This window comes from Pleurodeles waltl, chromosome 10, assembly GCF_031143425.1.
Source record: "Pleurodeles waltl isolate 20211129_DDA chromosome 10, aPleWal1.hap1.20221129, whole genome shotgun sequence".
NCBI classification, from domain to species: domain Eukaryota; kingdom Metazoa; phylum Chordata; class Amphibia; order Caudata; family Salamandridae; genus Pleurodeles; species Pleurodeles waltl.
Genome location: NC_090449.1, coordinates 486551589 through 486566666, shown reverse-complemented (window position 1 = coordinate 486566666; position 15078 = coordinate 486551589). Strand labels below are relative to the sequence as shown.

General features: G+C 43.8%; 1 protein-coding gene across 7 annotated transcripts in view; it reads right to left on the bottom strand.

The window, feature by feature from the left end:
• Positions 1–15078, bottom strand: part of LOC138261641 (zinc finger protein 585A-like) — a 311686-nt gene that overhangs the window by 114471 nt on the left and 182137 nt on the right. The window contains exon 1 of one of the 7 annotated variants that reach the window (XM_069210785.1): positions 9380–9589. The exons of the other annotated variants lie outside the window; for them this stretch is intronic. Within the exon in view, the coding sequence (XP_069066886.1) occupies positions 9380–9467 (88 nt within the window). The 5' untranslated portion in view covers positions 9468–9589. Of the gene's footprint in view, positions 1–9379; positions 9590–15078 lie in introns of those variants that run through there. 7 annotated transcript variants of the gene reach the window in all.

Here is a 15078-nt window from a genome sequence, read left to right as displayed (position 1 = left end):
GGGCCATAAGGTGTCCCTCCCAAAATTGCAGTATTGTAGAGCGGAGGTCACCTATCTAGGACACCTCCTCTCTAAGGAGGGAAGGAGATTACATCCAGACAGAATAAAACTGGTTCATACAATGACTGCACCACGCACCCCTTCTGAAGTCCGAGCATATTTGGGATTAACATCCTTTTGTGACAGTGGATTCCAAATGTTTCACTTATAGCAAAACCATTAATTGCTCTGACACTTTCAGATGTGTCCTCTCCTGTACCTTGGACTGACAGATGTGAGGAGGCTTTTCAGGAATTAAAAAAGGCGATGTTCTCTGCTCCTGAATTGGGTAATCCGGATTACAGCAAACCATTTGTTTTATTTGTGCATGAAAAGCATGGCTGTACTTTGTCTGTTTTGACACAGGATCAAGGTGGGAGACAACGCCCTTGTGCATACTTCTCTTCCACCTTGGACACTGTGGCGCAAGCTTTGCCTATTTGTCTTAGAGGAGTGGCTTCTGCAGCTGCTGCGGTGAAACAAAGTGATAGGTTTGTTGGTGGCAATCCGCTCACTGAGATGGTTCCTCATGCAGTTGATATTTTGTTAAACAAGACACAGACGCAGCACCTCACCAGTGCTCGTCTAACAGGTTATGAATTAACATTGTTCAGTCCAAATATTACTTTGAAGTGGTGCAATGTCTTGAACCCAGCTACGTTACTACCCCTCCCTCAAGACAATGTAGAATTCGATCATAATTGCATTTTTGCCACTGAGGAAGAAACCAAGGGACGGGTAGACTTAACAGACACTCCCCTATCTGACCCACAGGGGGAGCTGTTTGTAGATGGGTCTTGCATCAGGTTACCAGACAGTACAACCACTGCAGCCTAGGCCGTCACCACATTAAAAACAGTGGTTGAATCTCATAGAATCACGCAAAATTCAGCACAGGCTCCAGAATTAATTGCCCTAACCAGAGCTTGTGAAATAAGTGAACATCTTAGTGTTAATACCTACACTGACTGGCAGTATGCGTTTGGAGTCGCTCATAATTTTGGGCGACTCTGGGCGAATAGAGACTTTATCACGTCACACGGCACTACCATTCAGCATGGCAACTTGATTGTGGCACTTTTGAATGCTCTTGGCTTACCCCGTCAGGTCGCAATCATTAAGTGTAGTGCCCAAAAGAAAATTACTGATGATATAGGACGAGGAAATGCTTTTGCAAGATTCTACTGCCAAACAACAGCATGAGCACCATTTGACAATGCATACGTTGAGAGTAGTATCAGCGGGGAGCCCAAGAACGAAGTACTAGAAAATACCTTGCAGTGTGTGAGAGATATGCAAGCGGAAGCAACAGCAGAGGAAAGGGAACAGTGGGATAGAACGTTAGACTAGACAGTGAGGGTTGTTACACAGATGACACAGACAGAAGAAGATGGATGTTACCTAATTGTTATGTACACGCTATGGTCACTATGGCCCACAGTCCTGCACACATCAGTGCCCAAGGCATCAAGACAGCTTTGGACCACGTTTGGAGTAATCCCATGATATCCAAAGCTGCTAATAACCTGGCCAAGAGTTGTATGGTGTGTGCAGTGCACAATGCAGGAAAAGGGACCCCTATGCCCCTTGGCAATTTTGCCCCTCCTGACCTTCCCTTTGAGGCTATACAGATGGATTTTATCCACATGGAACCATGTAACAAACTGAAATACGTGTTAGTGGTAGTATGTATGTTTTCAAAATGGATAGAGGCCTACCCATTAAAAAACAATGGTGCCCTCTCTACCGCCAAAATATTACTCAAAGAGTACTTTCCTAGATACGGATTACCAAGATTAGTCTGGAGTGACAATGGCTGTCATTTTGCTAATGAGGTAATGGGAAAAGTCTGTACCGCCCTTAACATCAAACAGCGATTTCATGCTGCAAACCACCCACAATCAGCGGGCCTTTTAGAAAAGTATAATTACACTTTGAAGAGCAAAATAGCTAAGATTTGTGCGGAGACCAATTTAAAATGGGCAGATGCTTTGCCCCTAGCATTAATGTCCATTAGGACGACTGCCAGTAGCAAGTCACGATTATCCCCCTACGAGATAGTCATGGGAAGGCCAGCCAATATCTGGGGGGTACCACGACCAAAGAAGCTTTCTGAAGTACAATATCCTTTGTTTATAGGCTATTGTAAACAATTGACTAAAGATTTGCGTTTGATCCACCAACAGGTCAAGGCCAGCCTACCGACTCCTCTTGAAGGCCCTGGTCACCCTTTCAAGCCGGGGGATTTGCTTATGACAAAGAACTTTCAAAGAACCAACAGTCTTCAGCCCAGGTGGCGGGGGCCAGCCCAGGTACTGCCTGCAACACAGACGGCAGTGAAAGTGGAAGGAAGGAAAAACTGGATACCTGCTAGCCATTGTAAGTGTGCACCAATTCCACTGCAACCTACTCCAGCAGCAGAATTACCGTTGTCTCCTGATTACAGAGAAGTAGGGAGACAGGAAACCCCTCCACATGATTCAAGTACTACCATTTCTGCTCCCAAGGTGACACAGCAGCCCAGTGACAAAGGTTTGCTATTTGAAGATCAACAAACTCACCGATACAACCTGCGTCCTCGCCCACCCAAATGAACAGAATTCTGAAGGTGTGTAAAGTGGTGACCCCTACGAAAAACTATATTTATATCACCCTGATAGCTCCCAGCTTGGAACTGCAAACTGAGGTCTTCTCTGAATGGCCAAGGAATCCTTTGCTCAGCAGAATACGGCACGCTAGCCTTCATGAAATACAGTTCCCCGCTTTCACCACCACAGGCATTTCCGATGCCCCTGATGTACCAGCATTAAAACAAACTATCCTTACTGTTGTTACGCACACTTTGGGCGACGAGGTTGTAAATGATTGTGATGACTGAAACCTCAGCACTAACATGAACACCGGTGACTAGCCTGTGCAACAACACAAGAACATTAACTGTGATAAGAAAGTGTGTAAGTGGGGTTAACAGTTCTGTGACTGTTGAGAAAAACCAAGTACCAGTTCTACAGAAGCGGCCAGTCATTAGGGTTGGTGCGGCTTGTAGTCCCAGCGGGAATGAAGGTGCCTTTTCTTTTAAGTACCCAGCACACCACCGATCTGATTTCAATTGCTGGCCTCTGCACTCATTTTGCTGAAACACTGAACAAACTGACGAACTATACTGAAGAAGAGCTTTGAAGTATCGCGACCTACTCACTGAGAGTTGAGTTCTCATCAGGAGTAAAAACTCAACAAGGAATGATCAAGGGACCCAGGATCAAGCCAAAACCTATTGTCCAGTGTTTGAAAAACTAGTTTATGGACCAATTAGTGCAGCCATATTGGTAGAGCGGGAAGCACGGCGCTGCTGAACTCTAGTCGATTGTGAACGTTGAACGAAACTCACTAATTTGTATATATATATATATATATATGATTATTAGTATAGTGGTCTCAATATTTTGCATTTGCATATTTGGAAATTGTGTGGGTATATTTTTAAACACTCATAGGTGGTGGAGACGAGTAGAACGGCACCATAGAAAGGTAGTAGGAACAAGGAGGAGAGTAGAATAAAATTATGAAAATATATCAGTTTGGCAGGACAAATATCCCTCGAGAGAATAGAGAAGAGTGGCCTTATAACTATTTCAACAAAACAATAATGAAGTACTTGGTGACCCTCATGTTAATATGTATAATGTCAAGCGGTATTGCATCATTGTTGCAAAATCCCACCTTACATCCATTGATAAAAGTTCATGGAAAGTTGGCTAAGTCACTAAGTCTCACTGACTGATGGATTTGCCGGCACTTGTCTAGACACCCTGAGGACCCTATAGGCCTTTATGAAGTACCAGTATCACCAGGTTACTATGAAAGAGGTGAAGTGTGTCTTGTACCAAATACTACTTGGAGATGTGACCAACGAGAATATCAGTGGTATCCTAGGTGTGCTTTGCTACCTAATACCCAGGCAGAATACAAGCTCTCCCCGATTCCTGGAGAGAATGTCACACTTAAAATGTTTCCCATATGTTTTGGTACTTATTTTTACAGGCAAACCCCAGAGACAAAATACATTGCGAAGGTCCCACCTGAACAATGTGTTTACACTTTGCTATTTGATATTAAAACGGGAAACTGAGATCTTGAAGGAGAGGAGAAAGTAGACAGAAATTGGACTTCATCAATTAATGGGACTCAGCAAAATTACACTAAATTATTGGAACCTGACGGTGGGAGAAGAGGAGGTTCTGATAGATCCAGAAGGATTGATATATGATCCCTCAAGGGAGCGAGATAGAAATGGGAAGAATTCACCTGTAATATTGTCACAGGTTTTCCTTGGCCCCCCCGGACGGCTAGATGTTTTTATGTTGCACCCTGGGCAAATGTATCATTGCTAAATGAAATTTGGGCGGATTACAAGTATTGTAATAGTTCTGAGCATGACACACCTGAGGGTGTTGGTTTGCCCCGAATAAAATACACCATTATAAATTCATAAATCCAGGGAGGCATGTATTTTGTATGTGGAAGAACTGCATATAAAGTACTCCCTATAAACTGGGAAGGGATATGTTCACTGGCATACTTGGCACCCAACATTACTGTGATATCAAACATATCACCTTCCCAGCCCCTTAACATGGGGAGTTTTGCTCATAGGTACAAACGAGGGACGCCTATATTGGAGGAACGAAAGAACTGGGTATTTCAAGTATTACATGTTCTTATTCCAGGATTTGGAATTTTCGATTTACAGCTGGCAATGATGAACATGTCTGCTGAATTAGCCATTGCATTTAATGCCACCAGGGAGGCCATAGGAAGTGTACAGCTAGAAATAAACTCTGCAGCCCAATGAGCGATACAAAATCGGCTTGCTCTAGATTTGATTACGGTACAACAAGGAGGAGTATGTGATTTAATTCAACATCAGTACCAGCAAAAATGCTGCTACTTTGTCAACAAATCAGAGATAGAATTGGATATTGGGAAAATAAAAGAAGCAGTACAGGTATTTGAAAAAGGGGGCCAATATGAAGGAGGCAATTTAAGCTTATCATGGTTATGGACTTGGCTCGGCGGGTGGGGCTGGTTGTTTAAATACATACTTTTTAGAATAATAGCTATTATATTAAGTTGTCTTTTAGTACAGTGCTTACCTGCTTTATGTTTCTGTTTAAAATTGTGTAAACTTCCTCCAGTTAAAATACTAGAAACAAATCGAACTATGATGCAGAGAGAAGAGATAAATTCCCTAATGGCTATTGATCCCACTATTCTCACTACAGATACTGGTTGCTCATACCCATCGGTTGTTTATGTCCCCATGAATGTCAATTCCAAGGAAGTAGGAGTAAAATTCAACATATAGGAGGAAATTTAGAACTCCTTTGAAAAACGTTGGTTATGTTCAGGGAGAAAAACTCAAAAAGGGTTGATGGTAAGAATCCATTTTGTATTGCTCCTTTTTCTTTAACACATGTAGTTTGAGTTCTCCCTCTGAATGCACTGCCTATCGTATATGTTATCTTATGTATATTTGTTTAAGTAAAATAAGCCTGGTTCCACACCACAGGCTTGCAGATGGTTTCTTTCCCTAGCTGGGGCACGTTACTCATTATAATCATGTGGTGAAAATAACTAACCGGCCTCAGCTGTTGTATTTTAGGGAGGGGAAGGCTGATATCTACAGGGAGTGCAGAATTATTAGGCAAGTTGTATTTTTGAGGATTCATTTTATTATTGAACAACAACCATGTTCTCAATGAACCCAAAATCTCATTAATATCAAAGCTGAATATTTTTGGAAGTAGTTTTTAGTTTGTTTTTAGTTTTAGCTATGTTAGGGGGATATCTGTGTGTGCAGGTGACTATTACTGTGCATAATTATTAGGCAACTTAACCAAAAAAAAATATATACCCATTTCAATTATTTATTATTACCAGTGAAACCAATATAACATCTCAACATTCACAAATATACATTTCTGACATTCAAAAACAAAACAAAAACAAATCAGTGACCAATATAGCCACCTTTCTTTGCAAGGACACTCAAAAGCCTGCCATCCATGGATTCTGTCAGTGTTTTGATCTGTTCACCATCAACATTGCGTGCAGCAGCAACCACAGCCTCCCAGACACTGTTCAGAGAGGTGTACTGTTTTCCCTCCTTGTAAATCTCACATTTGATGATGGACCACAGGTTCTCAATGGGGTTCAGATCAGGTGAACAAGGAGGCCATGTCATTAGATTTCCTTCTTCTGTACCCTTTCTTGCCAGCCACGCTGTGGAGTACTTGGACGCGTGTGATGGAGCATTGTCCTGCATGAAAATCAGGTTTTTCTTGAAGGATGCAGACTTCTTCCTGTACCACTGCTTGAAGAAGGTGTCTTCCAGGAACTGGCAGTAGGACTGGGAGTTGAGCTTGACTCCATCCTCAACCCGAAAAGGCCCCACAAGCTCATCTTTGATGATACCAGCCCAAACCAGTACTCCACCTCCACCTTGCTGGCGTCTGAGTCGGACTGGAGCTCTCTGCCCTTTACCAATCCAGCCACGGGCCCATCCATCTGGCCCATCAAGACTCACTCTCATTTCATCAGTCCATAAAACCTTAGAAAAATCAGTCTTGAGATATTTCTTGGCCCAGTCTTGACGTTTCAGCTTGTGTGTCTTGTTCAGTGGTGGTCGTCTTTCAGCCTTTCTTACCTTGGCCATGTCTCTGAGTATTGCACACCTTGTGCTTTTGGGCACTCCAGTGATGTTGCAGCTCTGAAATATGGCCAAACTGGTGGCAAGTGGCATCGTGGCAGCTGCACGCTTGACTTTTCTCAGTTCATGGGCAGTTATTTTGCGCCTTGGTTTTTCCACACGCTTCTTGCGACCCTGTTGACTATTTTGAATGAAACGCTTGATTGTTCGATGATCACGCTTCAGAAGCTTTGCAATTTTAAGAGTGCTGCATCCCTCTGCAAGATATCTCACTATTTTTGACTTTTCTGAGCCTGTCAAGTCCTTCTTTTGACCCATTTTGCCAAAGGAAAGGAAGTTGCCTAATAATTATGCACACCTGATATAGGGTGTTGATGTCATTAGACCACACCCCTTCTCATTACAGAGATGCACATCACCTAATATGCTTAATTGGTAGTAGGCTTTCGAGCCTATACAGCTTGGAGTAAGACAACATGCATAAAGAGGATGATGTGGTCAAAATACTCATTTGCCTAATAATTCTGCACTCCCTGTATACCTCTGAACCGCACAATCCTTTGAAGGGTCTAAAGAATGTGGGAAGTCAGGCAGCTGCAGAAGGTAGTCGAGGACAAAGCAGGGAATGGAACCGGTGTGTGGAAACTGATTCCCTCCTTAAAATATCTGTATGGCGTATATCATTATTTACTTACTTTATGTATCCTTTGATGTATGAGTATAAATATCACTGTTAAACGCTCCTTGCCAGCACACTTTACTTCGGGCCAGGGATGCCAGTTGTGAATCTGTCCTCTTTGCTGCAGCAAAAATAAACAGACCTTTGGTCATTGATTTTTCACTCCGGCTCTCCATGTCAAAACTCCTTTGTAAATGCATTTGTAAGTATCTACAAAGTAAACGTGCTTGACAGTGCTGAACAGGATAATAGGACGACAAGATCAAGTTTTGAAAGGCTGTAAGAAGATGATGCCATCCAAATAGGAAATTCAAGCTCATTGAATAATGAGCAGCAGAATACTGGAGATAATGTGATAGAGGGTGGGGAAGTATCAAACACCCAACCAGGTAACCAGAACAGGAAATTAAACTAGAGTTGAAACTTTGAGCAGGCTAGGCAGAGTTGTGAAAAAAAAAAAACAAGACGCTCCGAGATTATTTTTGTGAGTAGTGAATAATATTTTTGGCAACTATAGTGACACTTATTCTGAAGTTGTCATGTTATTCTTACTGTTTCATATTTAGTTATCCGAGTTTACACATAATAAATATTTATTTCTTTTTTTTTAAATGGGGAAGATGTGTTATGATGTGAGAAATTTTATGTCAAGACCGGAGGCTCCTATTATGCTTCTCTAATTTTGCTATAATTAAACAGCAGCAGTCAAGAAACTACAATCCTCCTGAGGCTTAGTAAAGAATAGCCAATGGCAATGAAAAACATAACGTTTGTAGTCAAGGTAAGCACCTCATTATACATGTTTTTAATTTATATATTTCACATATTACTATACATGTATTCAGTGCTGATGTAATAATTGTATTTACTTTATTATAAGCATTTTGCTGTTTCTTTATTAAGCAGTCCGGGTGCATTCATAACATTCCACAGGGCGTGCTTCTTATCGCGTATATCCAACGGCTTTTAACCGTTGCACCTGTTCGCTCCACAACTGCCTCCCGACACCATCTCTGCCTTCATGAGGCTTTATCGCCTCATCTCCCGGTTTCCCCTTCACGCGCATTCTACCTTCTTCGTGCGTCATAAGACACGCTTTCCCTCTTCTGCCTCCAACCATGACTCCTCATGCCGGCTCTTTCTTCGACGCTACATGTCAGCAGGGGAGCGGGCCTACAACTATGCCCTCCTGTCTTCATCGGCCCCAGGCAAGAGTATTCAAGCCTCCTTGGGCATGTTTAGTCCCCTATCTCCATCTCCTATCTGCTCCTCATAGTTTTAACTCTTTCTTAGCCACCTTTACTTACAGAAAGCCTATTTTAAGTTTAATTTACTATGGAAATTGATAGTTCACCCCAAATGAGGATAACAATGCTGAGGGTGAAATTTAAAAAAAAGATTTAAGTGATCTTATTAACAATTCGGTTGAACAGGCCGTTGTGGCCTCAATGGACAAAATGTCAGGAAAAAGTAGAAAACTCTGTTAAGAGCATGATGTCCAAATCTTTTATGGCCCATTCTGTGGGGGAAAGCAGAAAATGTAAATTAATGTCCGTTTCATTTAATAAGACCCAAGAATATGTCAACCCTACTGGCGCTTCACTGACCAGTGAGAATTCCTCACCCCAGATTGAAGACGTGGATCCTCCCAGGCCTCCTATCAAGGAGGGGAATACCTCTATTCACAGCTAGTGTAAAAATAAATCAAAGCATTTACAAAATGTGCCAAAACAAATTCTATGTCAGCCTGTAAAGCGGCTCCTGCCTCTACCGGCCCGCTTTCTTGAGAGACTTTGAGAGGTTGTGCCTTCTCTATTGGGGAAAAGGTAGTTACTTATCTACTCAGGTTTTTGATGAAATACTCCCTGAATAGAAAGCCATCCGTCTTGATACCAGGATCAAGTGTTATTAAGTTTGCACGTTTTGGATCTAATTTTAGCAAAAGTCCTTACCTCCGTTCATGGGTGATGGCTGCGTTAGCATTTCCCAGAAGGCAGAAGGCTCTCTGGATCCATAATGAAAGGTCCAACGGGTCAACATCTATATTTTCCAGTCTGGCTGCCTCCACCATGTCAAAGATGGAGGCTAAAGGGGCCACCAAGTCAAGCAGTTTATCCTCGCAAGTTGATCAGGCTTTGTCACCACCCTTCAGGAGATCCTCACCAAATCTGGAGAAGAAAGTAAGGAGGGGTTGATCAATATATGGAGTATATGTAATATTGGAGGGCAAAGAAGGTTAAGGGCACTCAGACCTTAATTTGGCCCTGGTTTATTTTTTAAGTGGTAGTCATAATCTAGAAGATATGTAATCTCCAACATGTAAGGCAGGAAACCACTCGGTTAAATCGTGGTGGTGTATGAGGTAGGATCATACATTGGAGTCCTTTCAGAATCTAAAATAGCTTTCGCCATGAAAGGATCGGAGGAAGAAGGGGATATTTTTAATTTTTTGGGAGGAAGGGTCATTGTCACCCAAAATATCACAAGTATCATCCATGTCACCCATATCATCATCTGTATTTTATGATTTTTGAAATAAAAAAATCAATTCTAGCTCGCGCTTCAAAAATGTTCAGTTCTATTAAGGACACGGAGGCAAGGATTATGCTTCTCCTTCTTTGCTGTTTATTACTGTAAAACTCACAGCAGCCAATAAAATTAAAACTTTTGAAAAAGTACATTTCCCAACAATATGACATCACAGTCTCAATGCCAATCACAGCATACACTGTCATATAAACACAGCGACCATCATAACTCTTCCTTTGCTGCTGCATCAAAAAGATAAGTACATGTCCCAATCTTTTTCTTCTATAGTGTTGACAAGATAGTAATTTAGTTAACTTGTTCGCTTACCGACACACTTGTATTTCAGCTTCGGTGTTTCGGTTATTCGCAAGGCGTCAGAATGCCCTTGGTTCGCGAACCCGATTTTACAGAGATCTGCCGATCGGTGTGACAGCGGCAAGCACGCATGCACGCACGCTGCTTCACTCCAGCAACTGTAGGAAGGCTATTTGCTTCAGGCACCCGATGGGGGTGCAGAAAGGCAATGGGGAACAATTTTAAACTGAGGACGGTAGTCCTCTCTTTGGCTCACTGCCCACGTGCGCTTCGTTCTGCGGGTCTTTCACCAGATTTGAATTCTGGACAGTGTGCCTACGCTACTGGACTCGGCAGGCTAGAGTCGGCTTCTGCGTGCTGTGTGCGGTAGAGCAGAATGTTCCCCTCATGCCCGTTTGCAAGGGCAGTTAATAGGCCACGACAGGGACTTTGTTCCTGAGGGGGAAACTGATTGAAATACCAGCTATAAAGGAGTTAGAGGAAGAAGCTTCTCTTCCTGTAACAAGTGCGTTCCCATTAAGGTCTAATTCTCTCTGGGGTTCCCACCCACTATATACTGGTGCTACAAAACAGAGAGCCCCCACCCACTTTTTTCTATGGACCCACATCTGACTGACAGACATGACCGACAGGCAGAGCCACGAAGATACCTCCTTTTCCCATGACCAGGAGGACCTCCTCCTTGCAGAGGATATAGTCCATGCCTTAGATGCCTCCGCAGCGCAATTGGTTAACAGGGCATTGGCTGCTGCCCTGCAACTGGTAGCTCGACAGCTCAAGAGGTACGCCCGGAAGGTCCCTCCCTATGGGCTGCCCAACACCATGCCTATCACCTCTCCGAAGGAGGAACGGACTCCTCAGGGCCTTGAATGGCCTCACGCAGCTTCCCATGGCCTGACTTTCTCAGTCCTCGACAGCAGACCACCAGCATTTGGTGTAACCCTCCACCAGCACCAACGCCCTTTCCTCCCACCCATGACGCTAGTGACAAATCAAACGCATTCTGCTACGTCTGACTCAGGCGACAACTCACAGCCTCAAAAACATAATCATCAGTCTTCCGACGAGCAGCCCCCCTCCTTCTGACAATGTAGACCCCACATCTGCCATTACTTTTGATCCTGACGCAATTATCCACCCCTGTTCCTCGGACTGGACTCCCCTTCCCGCAGTAACTGAGAACACTCATTTGCGTTTACGGAAGGCCCTAGACAAGGATGTGAGAAATCCACTTTGGTCAGAATGCCCACGACTGGATATCCCTGACAGGGTGGCCATGACTCCTGACTTAGACTCTAACCTGGCGACTTTTATAAAATGCTCTACAAAGGACCCCAAGAAGGGCATTAACAGATCTTGGATCCTGTCAGGAAAAATTCCTCGACCTTGAGGGCCCAATATGCAAGATTTTAGATCTGGCAGTTCATGCAAAAGAATCAGGTTCCTCCATAGACCCTGACACCCTTGCCGGTTGGGCCCAACGCGCTTTATGCATACTTGGGAATGCAAGCTACGCCATATCTATGGAGTGGAGAAGGTTCATCTTGTTGCGGATAGATCCTAAACTAACGGATCTTGCCAATGCAGAGCCGGGACAGCTAGCCAATGGTCTCCTTTTCAGGGACAAGTTTGTCAAGGACATGGGCAAGTTTGCCCATACGTTTATGGCTCTCAACAAGGCCCAGACCTCCATGAGCAAGGTGCTCCAGAACCGCCTTTCTGCGAGGGTCGGCAGAAGTAGAGGGCATCTGTCCGGCCGCTCCTCCGCTCACAGCTCTCAACAAGGGTACGTCCCCGCAGGCAGAGGATATCAGTCCCAAGCCAGGGACACCTTTTACCCAGCTAGGACACCTGCAAGTCGTGCCCGCGGTGGCAATGGTAGCAACCGGAGTAACTACAAATCTACTCTCAGTTTGCAAGGTAAGTCTGATCTGCCCCTCCACAGTGCGATTGGGGGGGCAGAACCAGATTTTTTCTACACAACTGGGCACTACTGACATCTGACCCATCGGTCCTAGAGACAGTGGCAGGCTTTCATTTAGAATTTTTCGGGGATCCCCGACAATCTTCCCTACCAAAGTCAACCCATTTTTCCCAGTTAGATCAGGAGTTTATCCAACAAGAGATACACCAGTTATTGATCAAGGATGCAATTACTCTGATGCAACCAGGCTCTTTGGGGTTTTGCAGCAACATCTTTACAGTAAACAAGAGAGACAGGGTCTCGCTTAGTAATAAACCTGAAAGACTTCAACAGCTGAATCCTCTATCGGCACTTGAAGATGGAGGGGATCCATCTTCTCAGAGACATTCTCATGGCCCAGGATGCCAAGACTATAATACTTCATTTGGACTGGACAATTGGCCTGCTCCAAGATCTAGGTTTCCTGATAAATTCCAAGAAATCAGCTTTAACGCATCTCGTCAGATGGAATTTCTGGGGGTCCAGATCGACTCTGCTTTCTCTCTTCTCTCGCTTCAAGCCGGAAGTTTCACTCAATTCAGAAGGAGATCCAGTCCACTCTCCTCAAGGACAAAATCGCTCTCAGGGACCTAGCTAGGATAGTAGGCCTGCTGGCTTCCTCAATACAAGCCATCTTTCCAGCGCCTCTTCATTACAGGGTACTTCAACGTTTAAAAACCCATGACCTCCAGAAGTTTCTATCTTATGCAGAACTTATCAATCTCATCCCAGAGACTCACAGTGAACTCCAGAGGTGGCTGGACCACATGTCAGCGTGCAACGGCAGAGCTATTTTCGGCTCTCGTCCGGACGTCATTCTAGAGTCGGAAGCCAGCAAATGGGGCTGGGGAGCAAGGTGCACTTCCCTCTCCACAGGAGGCCGCTGTTCGAGAGAAGAGTCTCTTCTTCACATAAATTGTTTGGAGTTGTTATCAGGCTCCTTTGTCATAAAAACATTGGCTCCCTGCTCAAATTGTTGCGTTCTTCTATGCAAGAACAGTGTTTTCACTGTACATTATCTCAACAAGCTGGGCAGGACGAGATCACAGGTACTAGCAAAAATAGTGAAAGCCCTGTGGCATTACTGCCTTCAGAATTAGATTTTGTTGACGGCAGAGTATCTTCTGGGTCAACTCAACACAGTAGCAGACTGGAACTCCAGACATCTCAGGGACCCAAGAGAGTGGAAACTTCACCATTCGGTGTTCCAAGCCCTTCAATTGAGATGGGCCACTGTCAAATAGACTTACTTGCATCTCATCTCTCTCACCAACTCTCTTGTTTTTTCTCCTGGAGACCGTCTCTGACCAGGGATGTTTCCTCCAATGGTGGAAGGGTTCTATCCTATATGGATTCACTCCCTTCTTAATGATACCGAGAGTCGCAACTCAGACACTACATCAGAGGGCAGAGTTGATATTGATTACTCCTTGATGGAGGGCTCAACCCTGGTTCCCCGTCCTTCTAGACATGTCCAGAGACCTCCCAGTTCTGATTCCCTCGTTTCCGGAACTATTGTTGGACCCAGCAGGGAGGTCCCATCCTCTTCTTCATCAGAGCAGACTGCAACTCATGGCCTGGTGCATTTCTGGCAACACTGGCATCTGCCAGAGCTTTCGGAGCAATCTGTCACTTTCATTTCTGCTTCATGGTCAGACTCCACTCACAAATGCTACGCTTCAGCTTGGCGTAAGTGGCTGGGTTGGTGCGACACAGGAAGTCTGGATCCCTCGGGGAGACCACAGTTGCTATAGTCAATTTCCTAGCAGAAATGGCTTCTGATGGTCTTAGCTATTTCTCGGTTAATAATTACCTGTCAGCCATTTAGGTAGGCCACACATTTTTGGACGGCAAACCGTTGGGAGAACATCCTTTGGTAAGTAGGGTAATAAGAGGTATCCGTTTGGCTAATCCTCCTCAACCAAAATACGCACAATTATGGGATGTTAACATTATCCTAAATTTTTTACGACGCTGACCTTTCAATGTCGATCTATCCAGAAAACAACTCTCCACTAATCCAACAATGCTTTTGTGTTTAGTATCATGTAGACAAGTATCAGATGTGGGAGTTCTATACATTTCTGGATGCATTTTTTCACCAGAGATCGCTACTTTTTCTATCTCCAGAAGAACGAAAACTTTTTCCAGGCAAGTATCTTTTATTAGTTTTCCGGAGGCCGCCAAACTTTGTGTTGTACAATGTTTAAAAGAATATGAAGATCATGCCAGGGAATTTTGACAATCTCCGGGAGGTCAACTGTTGATTGCTTTGCAGAAACCGTTTCACCAGTATCCTCAGATACCTTAGCTTGTTGGGTGAGATGGATTCTGTCTGAGGCAGTAGTTGACACTTCTAAGTTTGGCGCTCAGGCGCAATGGCATCAAAATCCTTTTCTCTGGGATTCCAGTTACAGGACATAGTGAGAGCAGCTGACTGGTCATGATTCTACATTCAAAACATCTTATTATAAACAGATTTTAGATGTGGCTTCTATTGTTTTCCAGCAACTTTTAAACAAGCATAATCCAAAACCTCCGGTCCTGACATAGGAAAAATAAAATTCTATCTTACGGGTCAAGAATTTTCAATTCCATTAAGGACATGGGGGCGAGAATTATCCCACCTAAGCGTTTTATATACCATGCCCTGACAATGGTTTTTACACGCATATGAATGAGCTAATGTTCCATAACTGGATTTGCATATTCTTACAACGTTTTAACTAATGTATAAACACATCAAGTTGTTCTTTTTATTAGATCTCATCATGTGCAGTTTTGAGATGTATGACGATCTCATATTGAATTTTACGGCGTTTTCTTTCCTTGTTGTTCTAGCTT